This window comes from Cadophora gregata (genome assembly GCF_030347475.1).
Source record: "Cadophora gregata isolate MNR1 chromosome Unknown scaffold_12, whole genome shotgun sequence".
In the NCBI taxonomy this organism is placed as follows: Eukaryota; Fungi; Ascomycota; class Leotiomycetes; order Helotiales; family Ploettnerulaceae; genus Cadophora; species Cadophora gregata.
Window position 1 is genome coordinate 909,492 of NW_026695935.1, and position 14,072 is coordinate 923,563.

Sequence of the window (14,072 nt, forward strand, 5' to 3'; positions counted from 1 at the left end):
AGTATTCCCACCATTTTTTCCGGAGGCGGAGGGGCCAGCCCAGCCAAGGTTGTCTTGCCTGTCTGTGTGAGGTGAGGTGGCCACCACCACCGAAGCCGACGATAACACGAGGACACGAGGACACGAGGACGGCCATCAGGACGGGAGACGAAAGCGCGCTGGGAGTCAAGTTTTTCTGAGTGTCACTTGATGCTCGTGGCGTTCGGCGGGCATACAGTATCTCCGATTTGCGCTGCGCTGTGTTTTTGACCTTGCTCTTCATGCAAGGCTATTAGCGCTTTGTCACGGATTGGCCAAAGGACAGAGACCGTCCGGTCCAGTCAACACGGTAGCGAGATAAATTTACCTAGGCTCCATTAGATACGAGCAGCTCTCCCCGTTCATCGGCGGCACATCATTCACAGCGAGCGGCCCTCCGCTATTTCCACCTCCACGTCGGCAAGCCACCGATATCTTTGTCCAGTCCAGGTGAATGATGGCTTCAGAATGCAGATGAGAGACAACAAGGACGACAGTGCAACGACGTGTACCCACCCAGCTTTGCGACCTCAGACACAGGAAGGCTAAAGTCAATCAATGTAAACACTGGTGCTGTGGTACTCTGACAGCAAGATCATTGGACACGCAATATGGACATTTGTCAAGAATTCGTGCGCCCCGAGATGCTGTTTGGGAAAATGCCATGGCCTGGTTCCCTGCATTACAATGCTACCCCGCATTGTGAAACGCCTGTGACTCCTCCCGAGATACTGTGCTTCGTACATAGTCCTGCTCATATCGCGAGATCCTATATCGAGATCCAGATCACGCTAATCACAACATCAAGGCCTTTGTTCTCTCCTCCCTCATATTTGAAGCTCCACATCCCATCGGTCTTCTCGTTCCAGTATGCTCCAGTTGCGCTATGCATTCCTCTTCTTCCTACGTGGGGTTTTCCATCAGTTCCTGTAGCTCCAGTCTTCGCATCGCTCGTTGAGATTGTAGCCTCATCATCCGCCTTGGGTACAGCACTTTCTTGGGTTGCCTTGGCACGGTTGAGGGATGAGGTAGGAACGAGGTGTTGAATGATTGTGCTATTGACAGCATATTTGAAGGAAGGGGTTCCTCCAGCAGGAGATGACTCAGATATGAGAGACCGCAGGATGGAGTTCTGCCACGTTATTAGCAGGTAGCTAGTTGCTAAGTAAGGGGTAAACAAACGATGATAGTTGTGTTCCAAGCCTCTGTTTTTGCATGCTCGTAGAACTCTGCACTACCTAGGGCACTTTGGCAAGCCTGATGGAGTCTCAGTATGGCACTTTTGTTCTGCTATATTCAAAGTAGACCTACATCATTGGCAATCTGCTTAAGGCGAGTGTATGAGATGGGCTGAGGCAGAGTTAGTAAACAACAATTGAATGCGCCGGAGTCTGGGGATGACCTACAGGAGTGGCAGATGAGGAAGCCATATTTGAGGTCTTCTCTGATGGTATTTGAAGTCGTAAGAGGTCAGCAGAACACGGAAGAGGGGTTTATGTGAATTGTTGCTCTTAGAGGCCGCCTTTCATGCAGCTCAGAGTCTGGGGTTGTACAGCTCACAGGACAGGGTCGGGAAGGAAAAAAGTAAGACCGTGCCGTCTCTTCCCAGTCACCTGATTCGGGGCACCGAGTCAAAAACTTCGAAGCATCCTGGTCGGGACGAGTTCTGCTCGAAGTTCCCAACCTATCACAGCACTTCAAGCCAGCACGTTCCCAGCCCCGCCAACACTCTTCTCTTCTCATCTCAAGCTTCCCTGAGCCGCCTTGGTCTGGCAGATCTGAATCTGAATACAGAAGCTTCAATTTTGTACTGTTCAAGCTTCCCCTCCACGAGACTTTCTCCGACGACTCGTGCGACGCAACTCCCCAGCTCCCGAGACGCTCAATCCATCACGACGTGAACAGCCTCGCACCTCGACGACGAAGCACCGGCCAATCACAACAAGAGGTTGCACAAGCACTCCTGGCACCTTGTCACTTGAACCCGGCTATCCGTCACAATGTCAAGCCAACCTCTCCTCCAGACAGCGCCTGGTATGCTCGCACACTTGAACGCACATTCAATTATACATCTGGACTGTATGCTAATCGATCCCCAGGCAAGCGAATTGCTCTCCCAACCCGAGTCGAACCCAAGGTTTTCTTCGCCAATGAACGAACCTTCCTGTCATGGCTGAACTTCACTGTTATCCTCGGTGCGCTCGCAGTCGGCATGCTGAACTTCGGTGACAAGACTGCTTTCTGGTCAGCTATTGCCTTCACATTGGTCGCTATGTGTACGATGATCTATGCGCTGTGGACCTACCACTGGAGGGCGAAGTCTATTAGACAGAGGGGACAGGCTGGGTTCGACGATAAGGTTGGACCGACAATGCTTGCTATTGCTCTGCTTGTCGCTGTGTCTGTCAATTTTATCCTCCGGGTTGTCAACTATGATAAGATTGGCCAGAAGCTTTAAGGAGGGGCTATGCCAAGGGCAAGATAGTTGGTAGGAGAAGGGCATTTCGGTGCACTGTGCATGAAGCTGGTGATGCACATGAGAAGAACAACTTTGGCTCAGGGAAGATAGGAGCATTTACACACATAGGAGGAGACATAAGCATTGGGCGTCGTGGCGCTAACGGTGGCTGTAAATATACTTGGAGAATTACTGGTCGGATTGCAACAGTGTGAGCAATTACAGTATGGCTTTGTATCTTGAACAAACATAATCAAAGAATTGCCTATTTTGAGCTGTCCATCGCCTGAAAATTGCCATTTGTGGGGTATCTTAAGAACTCTTTTTTCAAGGAGACTTCCTAACGCCAATGCGTGCACTGCATGACCCATCTTATTCTACATCCTGAGCATTTGTCTGTTCACTATTTGATGTTAGTGGGTGTTTTTCGTAAAGGCAATGGGTTGAAACATACCCATATTTCATCCTTAACGTCTCAATCCTAATCCTCGACAAGTACAAGCTCAAGACCGGCATAGCCCTAACCTTTGGCTTCCCCTCTACTTCCAAGGCTCTCTCAAATGGTGTCTTCATAACCTCAAAAGCCTCCTCTTCGTCCTCCTCCCCCTCCTGCCCCTCATCTTCATTGCTATTCTCAGCGAGTTCCTCCTTTCCGCTCGCTCTCGTCGCCTTATCCGTCCTTATCACCTTCTCCTTCGCCCTTTCCTTCCTCTCACCCATCACCTCCTGCACCACACAATAACTAAACCACTTGCCTCCCTCCCTGGCAATCTCCCTCTTCACAATCTCCGCCACGCTCACAACTTTACTCACAACCGGCGCTTTCGCATACAGCATAACCACAGCATGTTTCTTCCCCTCCCCTCCCGAAGGCTTCTCAGACAAAAGCTCCAATATCCGCGAGACCTTCTTATTGATGTTCGAAGACGAGATGATACTCATCGTTGTGACCGTATGCGTGGTTTCCAGGCCGGGGAAGATAGGCACTAGAAGTGACGCTTCGGGGGCAGATTTCGGCCGCGGGTCGCTGGGTGCGTCGTCTGTATCTTGAGCTGCAGAGACTCCATCTCCCGCCGCAACAAGCAAGCTCTCCTCAACCACATCGTCATCGCCAGACCCTTTCCTCCTCTTTGCCGTATTTTCCGGAGCAGATTCTGCCTGTCCCTTTCGATCCATCCCCGCACCATCGCGTTCCCGATTCCTCTTCCTCTTTCCATTCCCACTCCCACTTACATTCCCATTCCCAATTCCAGAGATTGCGGATCCAGATCCGTGTTCGGCAGCTTTCTTCTCCTCCGCATTTTCGCGGAATGCGTGCCCGTCTGGTCCACGTCGGGCTTTGGCTTTTGTGCGTGCCATTGAGTTGAGGTGATGCCGTCGTTGATAAGTGGAGGAGGAGGGTGAGAGATAGGACGAGGTTTGAGTTTATGATTTGGCGAGGCGGGAGAAGTTTGGAAGCTATTCAGCCTTATCGACGAGGCTGAGGAGGGAATTCTAGTTGAAATTCATGGAATGCACGGCTTTTGCAGGATTTGCTGAAAATAAAGTCATGGTTTTGAGAGGATATTGCGAACCAAGGAAACGGATGCTATGGTCTGTCATGGCCATGATTAGTTCTGTCTGTCCGAAACTACTGATGTTTCTTGCGACTTGCGAGGCGTTAGTTTGCGAGGCTGTAAGCACGCAGGGTACAATTACAACGCATTCTTGGTGATGCTTTCTTTTCTGATTCAACGAAAGTTGTGTACCGTCGCCTATAATATATGCGTACCTGCCTAGTTCTTGACTTTGTGCTCATTTTATTTTTACCGATCCTCTCCTCATTACCATGAATAAATCCATGCCAGGCTAGCTATCTACTTGTCTTCTCCACATGAACAAAGAGGTGGGCTGCTGGTCGTCAAAAGTCAGGTAACTTCCCAGTTGAAATTAGGACATTCTTTCTAAATTAACCCAGACTGAAACCGTGCATTTCGGTGAGTGGTGTGACCCTGATAGGCGTAATCATTATGGCCATTCTCCTGATGGGAAACACTTGAAGACCTGAAGTGAAGGCACAAAATGAGAAGAGATGATTCCTGCCTGGCCTTTTCATGACAGAAAGCTTGCTGAGCTCGGTCTGAAACAGAGGGATACTCCCTGGATAGCGAGATCTTGAATGCGCGAGATATTTCAAATAAAACTCTGCTTGTCACCCAAGCTCCAAACCTTAACCCAACTCACGACATGTTTCCAAGTCCGTGTGGGATATACAAGGAACATCTCACATGCCATCTACACTACACTGGCCTGATGTTGGGAAGGCTGTGATACTTCTAGTAGTACGGATTAGGTAACTGTGGAAGAGGGAACGATGAGAAGTAAACACAAGGCAGGAAAACAAATACTGGGGAGAGACAGGGGAGCTGCGACCCCTCATGCAGGTGGGGTTGATTTGAGTCGGGTCCAGGTCCTCGTGGCAGCTTGCCAACCAGATTGTGGTTTCATACATGCCCGCTGAAGCCTCGAACTCGTACAGGCCATCAGAAACAAAGAAACAGCCAAGCTTAGGAAAAGACCCTCTGCATGGATTCATGCATTTTGAGGAGACTGCCGTTGAAGTCTCGGAAACCTCATGTGTCTGGAGGTTAATAGGAAAGTACCTAGGTAACACTGTTCCTTGGGGAGCAAAGAGAAGGCTGCCTCTAAGACTAGCCAGGAATGAATAGACCTAATTGCGCAAACAAGGTAAATATATAATAAATATTCCGGCGCAGCAGATGACTGGTTGCACACCCAGCCGAAGCCTGCTCAGTCACCACCGATCTAGCGTGAGGGTACGATTACAAGGGTACCTGTCACCACTGTGGACCGGGCCTGCATGACCGGGGCGGCAGGTCTCAGATCCTCGACCGTTGACTGGAGCCTCTTCTTACCCAAAGAAGGATCCAACGAGGAGACCGAGTTTGTACAGTAGCGAACGAACAGATGCGCAAGATACCATGGATAGATACAATCGATCTATGATATGGTTGCGTGAGAGGACGAGGGAGTTCTTCCTCTCGGAAAGGAGGGGGCTTAGCTCATCTCGAGCCCACGCGGCCTCTTCTGCATCGTTGTGGAGTTTTGCTTTTCTCCCATATTATCTATCTATCAGAACAATGAGACAGGATGGGATGTGGTGTTGAGGCCGATTGGAAGGATAGAATCTTTTTCCCCTCGATGATGGGATAAGATGAGATGATCAAATGCAACAGCCAGTGCTGAGTTATCTTGGGCAATGTCCTATCGGAGGTCCGAGCGAGTATCCAAGGTGTGTCTCTTAGTGCCGCGAAGGTATGAGATACTCCCGTATGTTGATGGGATGGATATGAGGGAATATCAGGACGAGTGATTCTGAATCCTCGCACACACCTTCCTCGGGTATGCATCGCGATCGCATGCGATGCCATGCGATGCACCTTGATAAGCGTCCCATACATACCTACCTACTGTAGGTACTTGTCCCCATGAGGATTGGGAAAATCGAAGCAGGCAGACGACGGTAGGAATCCACACACCACCCGCACCTGCACAATAATGGAAGAGTACCTACCTATGAGCTCTATTGTTTGACAATATTATTCTTCCCCTTACTGTATTGCCCTTCATGCCATGCGGGCCCACGCAAATCATCGAACTGCAGCTTGTCCCCACTGGCATTCACCCATACCTAAATTTACCTAGTTACAGCCGCGGATGGCAGCCGTTGACCAATCAGGACCGATATCTGCACTGGCGAGAGTTTCCCCAAACCCCTTCCAGCACTTTGTCATCCTTGTCCCGGGTAATTACACCCCCCCCCCACCCCAAAAACGACACTCCCCCCTGTGGGTCCTCTAAGCCTTTTCAAGATGAGTACTCGCGAACCTCAAAGATGTTCAATTCAACTCGAATTTATCAAGCAAGGGCGCTATGCCCGAGCCCCGGAGCTTACGAAGGGCTGTGAGAGAGTAAGTCCCTTGCGCGGTAGACACGAATCTCACAAAAATATAGCTAGAGTTTTAGATGCCGAGCGCAGCGGATATTTACAAACAGAGTATTTTTGGTGTTGTTCGAGGTCACATGGAAGAAGGATAATCCGCTAGTGGGAGGGCTTGAGGATATAACTGGTTGAAGCTGCCCCACAGGGGGGGGGCGTATCGTTTTTGGGGGAGGGTGTATCAGTACCCCTTGTCCCATCCTTGCCTCCCTTGCCACGGCCCCCGGCTGCGTCAATACCTTAGCTGACCCTCTCTCGCCTCTCCCATCCATGGCCCATGGCCGGCCATTCCGCCAAGGGAAATCTACGCTAATTTCGTGCCTCCAGTATCCCAGCAGCCAGCCCAGCCCAGCCCAGCCCCAGGCGTCCTTTCCTTGCCTTCCACTCTTACTCTTACTGCCTTGCTCTTGCTCTGCCCACGCCCACGCCCATCGCCATCGCCCGCACCGCCCGCCAAACCGAAAGCGCCATCCCCCAAATCTTTCCATCCCCTTCCTTCCAGACAGACCATCTCAACCCAACACATCACTGCAACAGCCGTCAACCCAACTTCTTTCCTGCTCCACCACTGCACAACTGCACCTTCAGACTTTCCGTATTAATACCTTACACTTCTTACTTCTATTATTTACGCCCTTCACGACTCTCTTCCTATCTTCCTTGTAATACCACCCGCCCGCCCGCCCGCCTTCCCTCCGGCTCCGGGTCTCCTTATCTTTGTTGTTCCTTTCAGCGCAACAGATTTGTCTCGTCATTAAATCACTGCTTCGCGCCATTCCCGGTCGCAAAACAACCACAACCACAACCACAACCACATCCACCTCACTCACCCACGCCACAACGGCTAACATTCGATTCTCTGTGCCTCTATTTGTGCTCGCCACTCCTCGACGCGACCTGTAATTGATTCTCTTCCTGTACGAATTATCGCGGCGCCCGCTCGTCCGCTCGCTGCTGTACGATTGTTGTTGGGGTGAGCTGATTTGAGTGAGCATTTAAAGGGGCTCGCATCGACGTCAGCGAAACTCCCCGAACGCTAGTGCATCGCCGCCCGTCAGATTGACACCTGGCGATCAACAACAATAGCAACATCATCGTCGCATCACTTCAGCACAACCCATGTATGGGTTATAGTTGCAGCGCAGACTTTGCAACCACATCAACATCTTCTCCAGCGCCGGGTCGCGCCACTGTTGCGATCGGACTTGGGCCGGAACTGCATGCGAATGTTTAGACTCAGTTCTTGGATTTCCGAATCCAGGGGTTGCGACAAGGTGGTAAATGGACCGCAAGACTTGAAAATGGCTAACGCCACTCGCCCTGTGGTTGAGATAACTTCGAACGGCCTCGGGAAACGCAGGAGGAGTAGTCTCGACGAGGGCAAATCCGGGATAGAGCAAGGTGATGATGCGCCTGACGCCAAAAGGAGGAAATCGAGTCCGACGACTGAAGTCGTGCTAGATGTCTCGGGACAGGAAGCAGTAAATGAGAGTTTGCAGCCCCTCGATCCCAAGAGTCGGATACGTGATGCTATCGAATCTCAGTTCAGCCTCGAGATCTTATTGAAGCATAAGGAACTGCGCCTGATCAACCAAGAGCTTGCCAAATGCCAGGCTGCTTTGGAGCAACTGCGTCGCTGTCATTTGATTCCCTTTCCACCGTCTGTGGCAAATCCTTTGTCGCTGGAAGATGTTAGTAACGGTACTGGTCCGGCTGTATGGCCAAGAGACCGTGTTCCGAAGTGGGCTCCCCCATTCGGAGTCACGGATGGTCCATACTCAAGACACTACACCAAGTGGCTCATTCCAGATCCCAGCTTTGATGGCGTGGAAGCTGAAAGCTCAGAAGGCTCACGCGCTGGGAAGTCTATACATGACGGTCGTTATACCAGGAACAGTTTCGCTGAGGGTAGTACACCTGCAAGCAAATCCCGATCTCAGAGAGGGACTGCTAGTCAGAAGCTTCAGGCACTCCCTAATGGCTATCCCCCAGTCAAAGAGAAGGCCGGACCGTGTGTCCTCAAACGTGGAGACGGTCAATGGGTCAAGCTTATTTGTATTGACTGTCAACGGCACGACTTTTCTAGTACTCAGGGCTTCATCAATCATTGCCGTATCTCTCATCGTCGCGATTTCAAGAGCCACGAAGAGGCTGCTGTGGCCTGTGGACACCCAGCTGAATTTGATGAAGCTGGTCGCCTTCTCGGCGAGGAGAAGACCCCAACAGTTGCACCTGGTGTACATCCTATGATCAGAAGCGCTCCGTATGACAAGGCGGCATATTCTGCACTTCTGTCACGTATCCAGGCGTCTTTGGATATGTACAATCAAGGCAGCCTTCCTGGGGTCACTTCAATACCTTCTGCCACTCTTCAAACGCCACGCAACGTTCCTGCGACACCCAACGCAAACTTTGTTCCTTCTTCTACTACACCACACCTCTCAGAACTCATGCGTAACAGAGGCTTTGCCGGTAATCTCAACGAGATTGTTGGTGAAGCTAAGACACAGGTTGACTTTGATGACTACGAGGAGTCTGAACTTAGTGATGAAGATCAAGCCAGCGATGGTAAACGGCCTTTGGGTAGCGATGGTTCAAACTCTCCACTCCCTGTTATGCGTGTACCTGCTCGTGCTGGTGTATCACCAGCACCATTTGTACGGCCAAGCAGCAGCAAGGGCCTTGAAGGTAGAAGACAACCGGCAATGAGTGTTATTTCGCCGAGAATGTTCCACGCAACGCCAATCATCAACACCGCGAATCACGGTAGACCTGAAAGCCGTCTTCAAAACAACGCCTCTGGGCATCAAGACTTGGATGTTGACATGGAGATGATGGATGGACCTTCAATAATCGACCTCAGCCCGAATACTGTTGCCAGCAACAACGCACCCAGTTTGGTCAGTGATGATGGAGAGTACGACGAAGGAGATGATGCTCCTAGCGCCAGCTCAGCAGATGAGGATGAGGATAGCGACGTTGCCGAGATCAACATTGACGACGACAACATGGAAAAGGTCATTCCGAGAACCGTACTGAGGAATCGGGCGGGGAGCGTGATGAGGAAAGAGGACAAACACGTCTCATTCGTCAGTCCAGTGAAGGAGACCGGACGGGACAGACGGGCACGGAAAGCTTGAGAAATCCCATCACTTGTATGTGGGAAAGGACCGGAAACGATATGTGGGACAGCACAGGAAACGATGAGAGACAACAGGCACGATGTCTATTCTGCGCTCTACTCTGTGAAGCGAGCGAGCGTTGATTATTTATGTGGGGATGGACGGACCCGAAACAAAAGCTTAGAAACACTACCTACCATTCTCTTCGTTAGACATTACTGTATGATAGACGGCATTACATTTACTGCAGCATGAGTGCTTGCCGGCTCATGCAGGCAGCATGTGTATCTTAGCCAACCACTCAATTGGATGTATTATCTGCAAGTACTTGACGATCGCTTGATGTCGCTTGAAGTAAACAATGCAGCGTCCCAACTTGAAACTGGTGCACCACTTGGTTCATTTGGCTCTATTAATATACGATTATTGCCCTTGCACATTACTAAAGCTTTTGAGGGCTTAGACTAATCTAGAGAAACTGTATTGAGATGACGCTAGAGAAATGAACCGAGACGTGAATCTAAAATATGATCTGCTTCACCAATCTGATGACGCAGAAACAACATTATATTATTGTACCAACTGACTCTCAACCGCCTCCACTGCCCCATCCACATCGCCATACTCACTCCCCTTCCCTATACTCCTCCTCAATCTCCCAACTACTCCTTTTAACCGCCTATTCTCCTTCTCCAACTCACTGATCCTTATCTCTAACCCATCCATCTGCTCCTGCGCACCCACACTAAACTCCTCTATAATCTTGAAGAACCGCTATAAGCGCAGTACGACGACAAGGGAGGCTACTTCTTCGAGGGTGCCATGCAGGAGGAAGTCGGCAAAGAAGCCGGTGATGATTACGAGCGCATCGAAGGCACGGAAGCGGGAGGAGAAATATCTGTGAGGACGATGTGAGCGAGGTGGAAATTGGGAGGAGAGAAATATGGAGAATGGTTGGGAATCAGAACGACAATTACTTTAACTCTGGGGAAGTACAGAACGTAAGAACTTGCTTTCTACGTCCCCGAGCCATGAGCCCAAGGGCTTTTTTCGCTCGAAGTCCCCATGCACACTTCTAAACCAACACAAAGAGCGTAGCAAACAAGGTAGGAGAACGGCAGGACGAGTGCGACTCGCACACACACACACGCACACACACACAAGCAGATAAAAGCAGAAAACAAAAGGCCGAGGCAGAATAGAACAAAACAGGAACTCGCCGCCACCCAAAGACCCATACGTTTAGCAGCAATTCTAGCATAAACAGACACGAGAAGAGCAATCCTGCAATCCCCAAGCCGTTCGTAACATTACTTCATTTTGGTGAAGCGTCTGGGAAGTCGCATTGGTAGAGTTCAATTAGGATCTCAGCGAAAATGCCAAGCAGGTCGCAGGCGACGAGGCTGAGGACTAGGCAGTGCTGATAGCGGGAGGAGAGGAAGGATTTTGTTTTGCAGTGGCAGGTGAGGTAGACAGATTTGTAGGCTGGTGGATTACGGGAGGGGAAGGGGGAGGTGGAGGAGTTACTCGTAGAGCTGGGGGTGGAATGGGTGCAGAGGAGTGGTTGAGAGCTTGAGGACATCGTGGCGGGGTGGGGAGTTGGAATTTGGGGGGATGTTGAGATAGGCTTTTGGCGTGTACTGATTGTCAATGATGTCTTGAATATCTGCTCTCCTCTTCCGTCCAGGTGGGGATCATCTACCACGGTGTATTGCAGATGATTTCGCAGACGCCAATGTATGTGAGAGCCCCAGGCAAAATTTCCGTGCTTTCGTAATGGCGCATTGCTCTTATCGGCTCGATTGAGACGGGTTTGGTCCCGTTGCTGATACTTATATAATCCAACAGTCTTGCCAGTGGAGACTACCTTGTAGCAGTAATCTAAGCTTTTCTGTGTAGCAGAGATAGTCAGTATGTTATCAAAGCAGATTTTTCTGTTGCTGAAGAGAGTTTGATATTGACCAGAGTGGAGGATCCAAGCCCTGTTGACCCTCGATGCTTGGCATTCTGTGCCGGAATGACGAAAATGTGCTGCACCTCATCTGCAACAGCCTCGCGTGCCGTCGCCAAGCTTCGACCACCTGCGGTTTCTGTCTGCAGTATTGTCCAGTCAACATTTCTTTGGAACAAGACTTTAGCTGGTACGTATTTGTTTCTCATTTGGACTCTTCTGCCGCCATTTGATTATTCTCCTTTGTTCGACCGTCCGCCGAGGCTGCATGCAGCAAGGGTTTGCGTTTATACAATAGCTTTCGATTTACAACTTGGGATTCACCTTTTGAGTCAATTCAACCTCTGACTCCTCAGCAGCAAATAGAAGACTCTCGCTAATATCTGCTTAACTAGAACTGACAGTGTCCTCCTGTCTTTCAAATCCAGGCATCCTTTCAGTCTGCAAGCAAACTTTCCAAAGCATTGCCTCTTGAACACGATTCAAGATGGCAGATACAGAGCCCAAGGTCCAAGACGAAATTATGGCCCACGATGAGGAGGGTAATGATGAGGTACAGCTCTATCCCCTCGAGACATCTTCCACAAAAGCTTTTCTGACGTGTTCCTGACAGGAGGAGATCTCAGCGATGAAGAAGCGTGTAGCAGAGATGGAAGAGGAGGCAGCTAAACTTCGAGAGATGCAGGCGACGTTGGATCAGCAGAGCCATGATCTGTCAGAGGACAAGGAGGACATCGACTCGAGAAGTATATTCGTTGGCAACGTCGACTACGCCGCCTCGCCGGAGGAGATTCAAGCCCATTTCCAAAGCTGTGGCTCCATCAATCGGGTTACCATCCTGTTGGACAAGTTCACTGGCCATCCCAAGGGGTTCGTTCCTCCGCCACCTTTCCGATTCTCGAGCACTTGAATACATGGCTACCTACATACTTATGCCACGCCATGTGCACATTGCCTGCTGCTCACCTTTGACTTGGAAGAAAAATACGAGCAAGAAACGCTGCCTGGCAAGAGATGGATGCTAATCAGGATATGCAGGTATGCGTACGTGGAGTTCACAGAGCCAAGTCTCGTTGCCCAAGCGCTTGTTCTCAACGAGAGCGTCTTCAGAGGACGTAACTTGAAGGTTGGACAAGCTTCCCTCTGTTCTTCCCTCCAACCTCACTGATATTCGTTGCAGGTCGTTCCCAAGCGTACCAATGTCCCAGGTATGACACGCGGTGGTGGTCGGGGTGGTCGAGGAGGTCCAGGTCGCGGTCGTGGTCGAGGCCGTGGCTTTGATACGGGCTATGCTCCAAGAGGAGGTGGTGGTGGGTACCGCGGCGGTTACAGAGGTAACCGTGGACGTGGTTTTGCTCCATATTAATTGTGCCGAGGAGGTTTCTTCTCAATGATTTCCAGTTTAATGGAATTGGAGGGCGAGGGTTGGAAAGCGTACGATAGGTCTCTGGCTGAAATGGCATGAACTTACATGGAGCAGCTTCGACAAGGGTCGCTAAGTATCCTCCAACACTGAGTGACGGATTCATTGGGATTTCGATTTGATTTTCAAATGAAGTGTCGTATTTCCACTCTTGAGATACCTAGATACAGAATGGCGTCTATTTGAGGAGCGGACGGAGGTTCTTCTTTACTGCTTAATGAAAATGGCGGAATGGATACTCTTGATGATTGACTTTGATAGAGACTGGAACATGCTCGCTCTATTTGATTATCAATAAATCGTGCTTGCTTTGGTAACGGACTTACTGCGACTTAGAGTATTGCTGAGAAGATTCTAAGTTAGCTTGATACTCGACTAGCAAAATAGACGCTTACGTCAAAAGATGTATGGTAAGGAGAAAGCGCAGCGCTGCCGCCATGATTTCTGGCACCTTCGTCGTCGCTTACCAGCTGGTTGGAAGACACGCAAAGAATGCCATGGTTCTTGACGGCATCTCCGTCATCATGGTGCGAGACATTGCTATTGAAGATTCCTTTGTTGAGCTGACATTTGTGATAGGTTCCCTTTTCTTCTTGCGAAGCTTCTCAATTATTCCATGGCAGGGTAAAAAAAAAGAAGAAAAAAGTTGTTTTAATTTCTAAGTTTTCTTACCCAGCTAGCTGTTCGTCATCATTAAAAATCACCACAACTCGCCTCCCTCGTTGTTCGGAGCAATCAAGGACGAAGCTGTTGGGTAAACAGCTTCCCAAAGACTTCAAGCATTCTTTTGAAGACACTGCCAGCGACCCAGGTTTTTAAGGATTTATCTAGTCAAGCTGAATGCCCACTACGTAGGCACCTCCATGACACTCCCAGAATCCATCTGTCCGCGAGTGAGGGCTTCCAAAGGCGTATCTAAGGTGACTATAGGCATAGTTATTGGCAAGCCAGCACTATATACCTATCCATTTTGACTCGTCCAGATCTTTGGTGCCCAAAGAGTTGATCCACACTGCTGCAACGGAACATGAATTATTCTATCGTAGTGTTTTGTCAACAAACGGTGCACATCTCGTGGAATTGACGATAGAACGGTGCGA

At 50.0% G+C, this 14,072-nt stretch overlaps 5 protein-coding genes across 5 annotated transcripts; 3 read left to right on the forward strand and 2 right to left on the reverse strand.

Annotated features, from left to right (window-relative positions):
- Positions 1-787: 787 nt before the first annotated feature.
- On the reverse strand, positions 788-1,448 carry ONS95_003142 (uncharacterized protein; the record flags this gene model as incomplete). Its single annotated transcript, XM_058496432.1, has 4 exons — positions 788-1,150; positions 1,201-1,275; positions 1,330-1,368; positions 1,425-1,448. The coding sequence occupies 4 exons, from the start codon at positions 1,446-1,448 to the stop codon at positions 788-790; spliced, it is 501 nt and encodes a 166-aa protein (XP_058353683.1).
- A 570-nt stretch (positions 1,449-2,018) lies between these two features.
- On the forward strand, positions 2,019-2,476 carry VTC1 (vacuolar transporter chaperone; the record flags this gene model as incomplete). Its single annotated transcript, XM_058496433.1, has 2 exons — positions 2,019-2,052; positions 2,118-2,476. 2 exons carry the CDS (start codon positions 2,019-2,021, stop codon positions 2,474-2,476), a joined length of 393 nt encoding a protein of 130 aa, XP_058353684.1.
- Positions 2,477-2,848: 372 nt separating this feature from the next.
- Positions 2,849-3,835, reverse strand: ONS95_003144 (uncharacterized protein; the record flags this gene model as incomplete). Its single annotated transcript, XM_058496434.1, has 2 exons — positions 2,849-2,879; positions 2,931-3,835. 2 exons carry the CDS (start codon positions 3,833-3,835, stop codon positions 2,849-2,851), a joined length of 936 nt encoding a protein of 311 aa, XP_058353685.1.
- A 3,942-nt stretch (positions 3,836-7,777) lies between these two features.
- On the forward strand, positions 7,778-9,616 carry ONS95_003145 (uncharacterized protein; the record flags this gene model as incomplete). The annotated part of the gene is made up of 1 exon (XM_058496435.1): positions 7,778-9,616. One exon carries the CDS (start codon positions 7,778-7,780, stop codon positions 9,614-9,616), a length of 1,839 nt encoding a protein of 612 aa, XP_058353686.1.
- Positions 9,617-12,036: 2,420 nt separating this feature from the next.
- Positions 12,037-12,915, forward strand: SGN1 (cytoplasmic RNA-binding protein; the record flags this gene model as incomplete). The annotated part of the gene is made up of 4 exons (XM_058496436.1): positions 12,037-12,102; positions 12,163-12,419; positions 12,588-12,675; positions 12,730-12,915. 4 exons carry the CDS (start codon positions 12,037-12,039, stop codon positions 12,913-12,915), a joined length of 597 nt encoding a protein of 198 aa, XP_058353687.1.
- Positions 12,916-14,072: the final 1,157 nt, after the last annotated feature.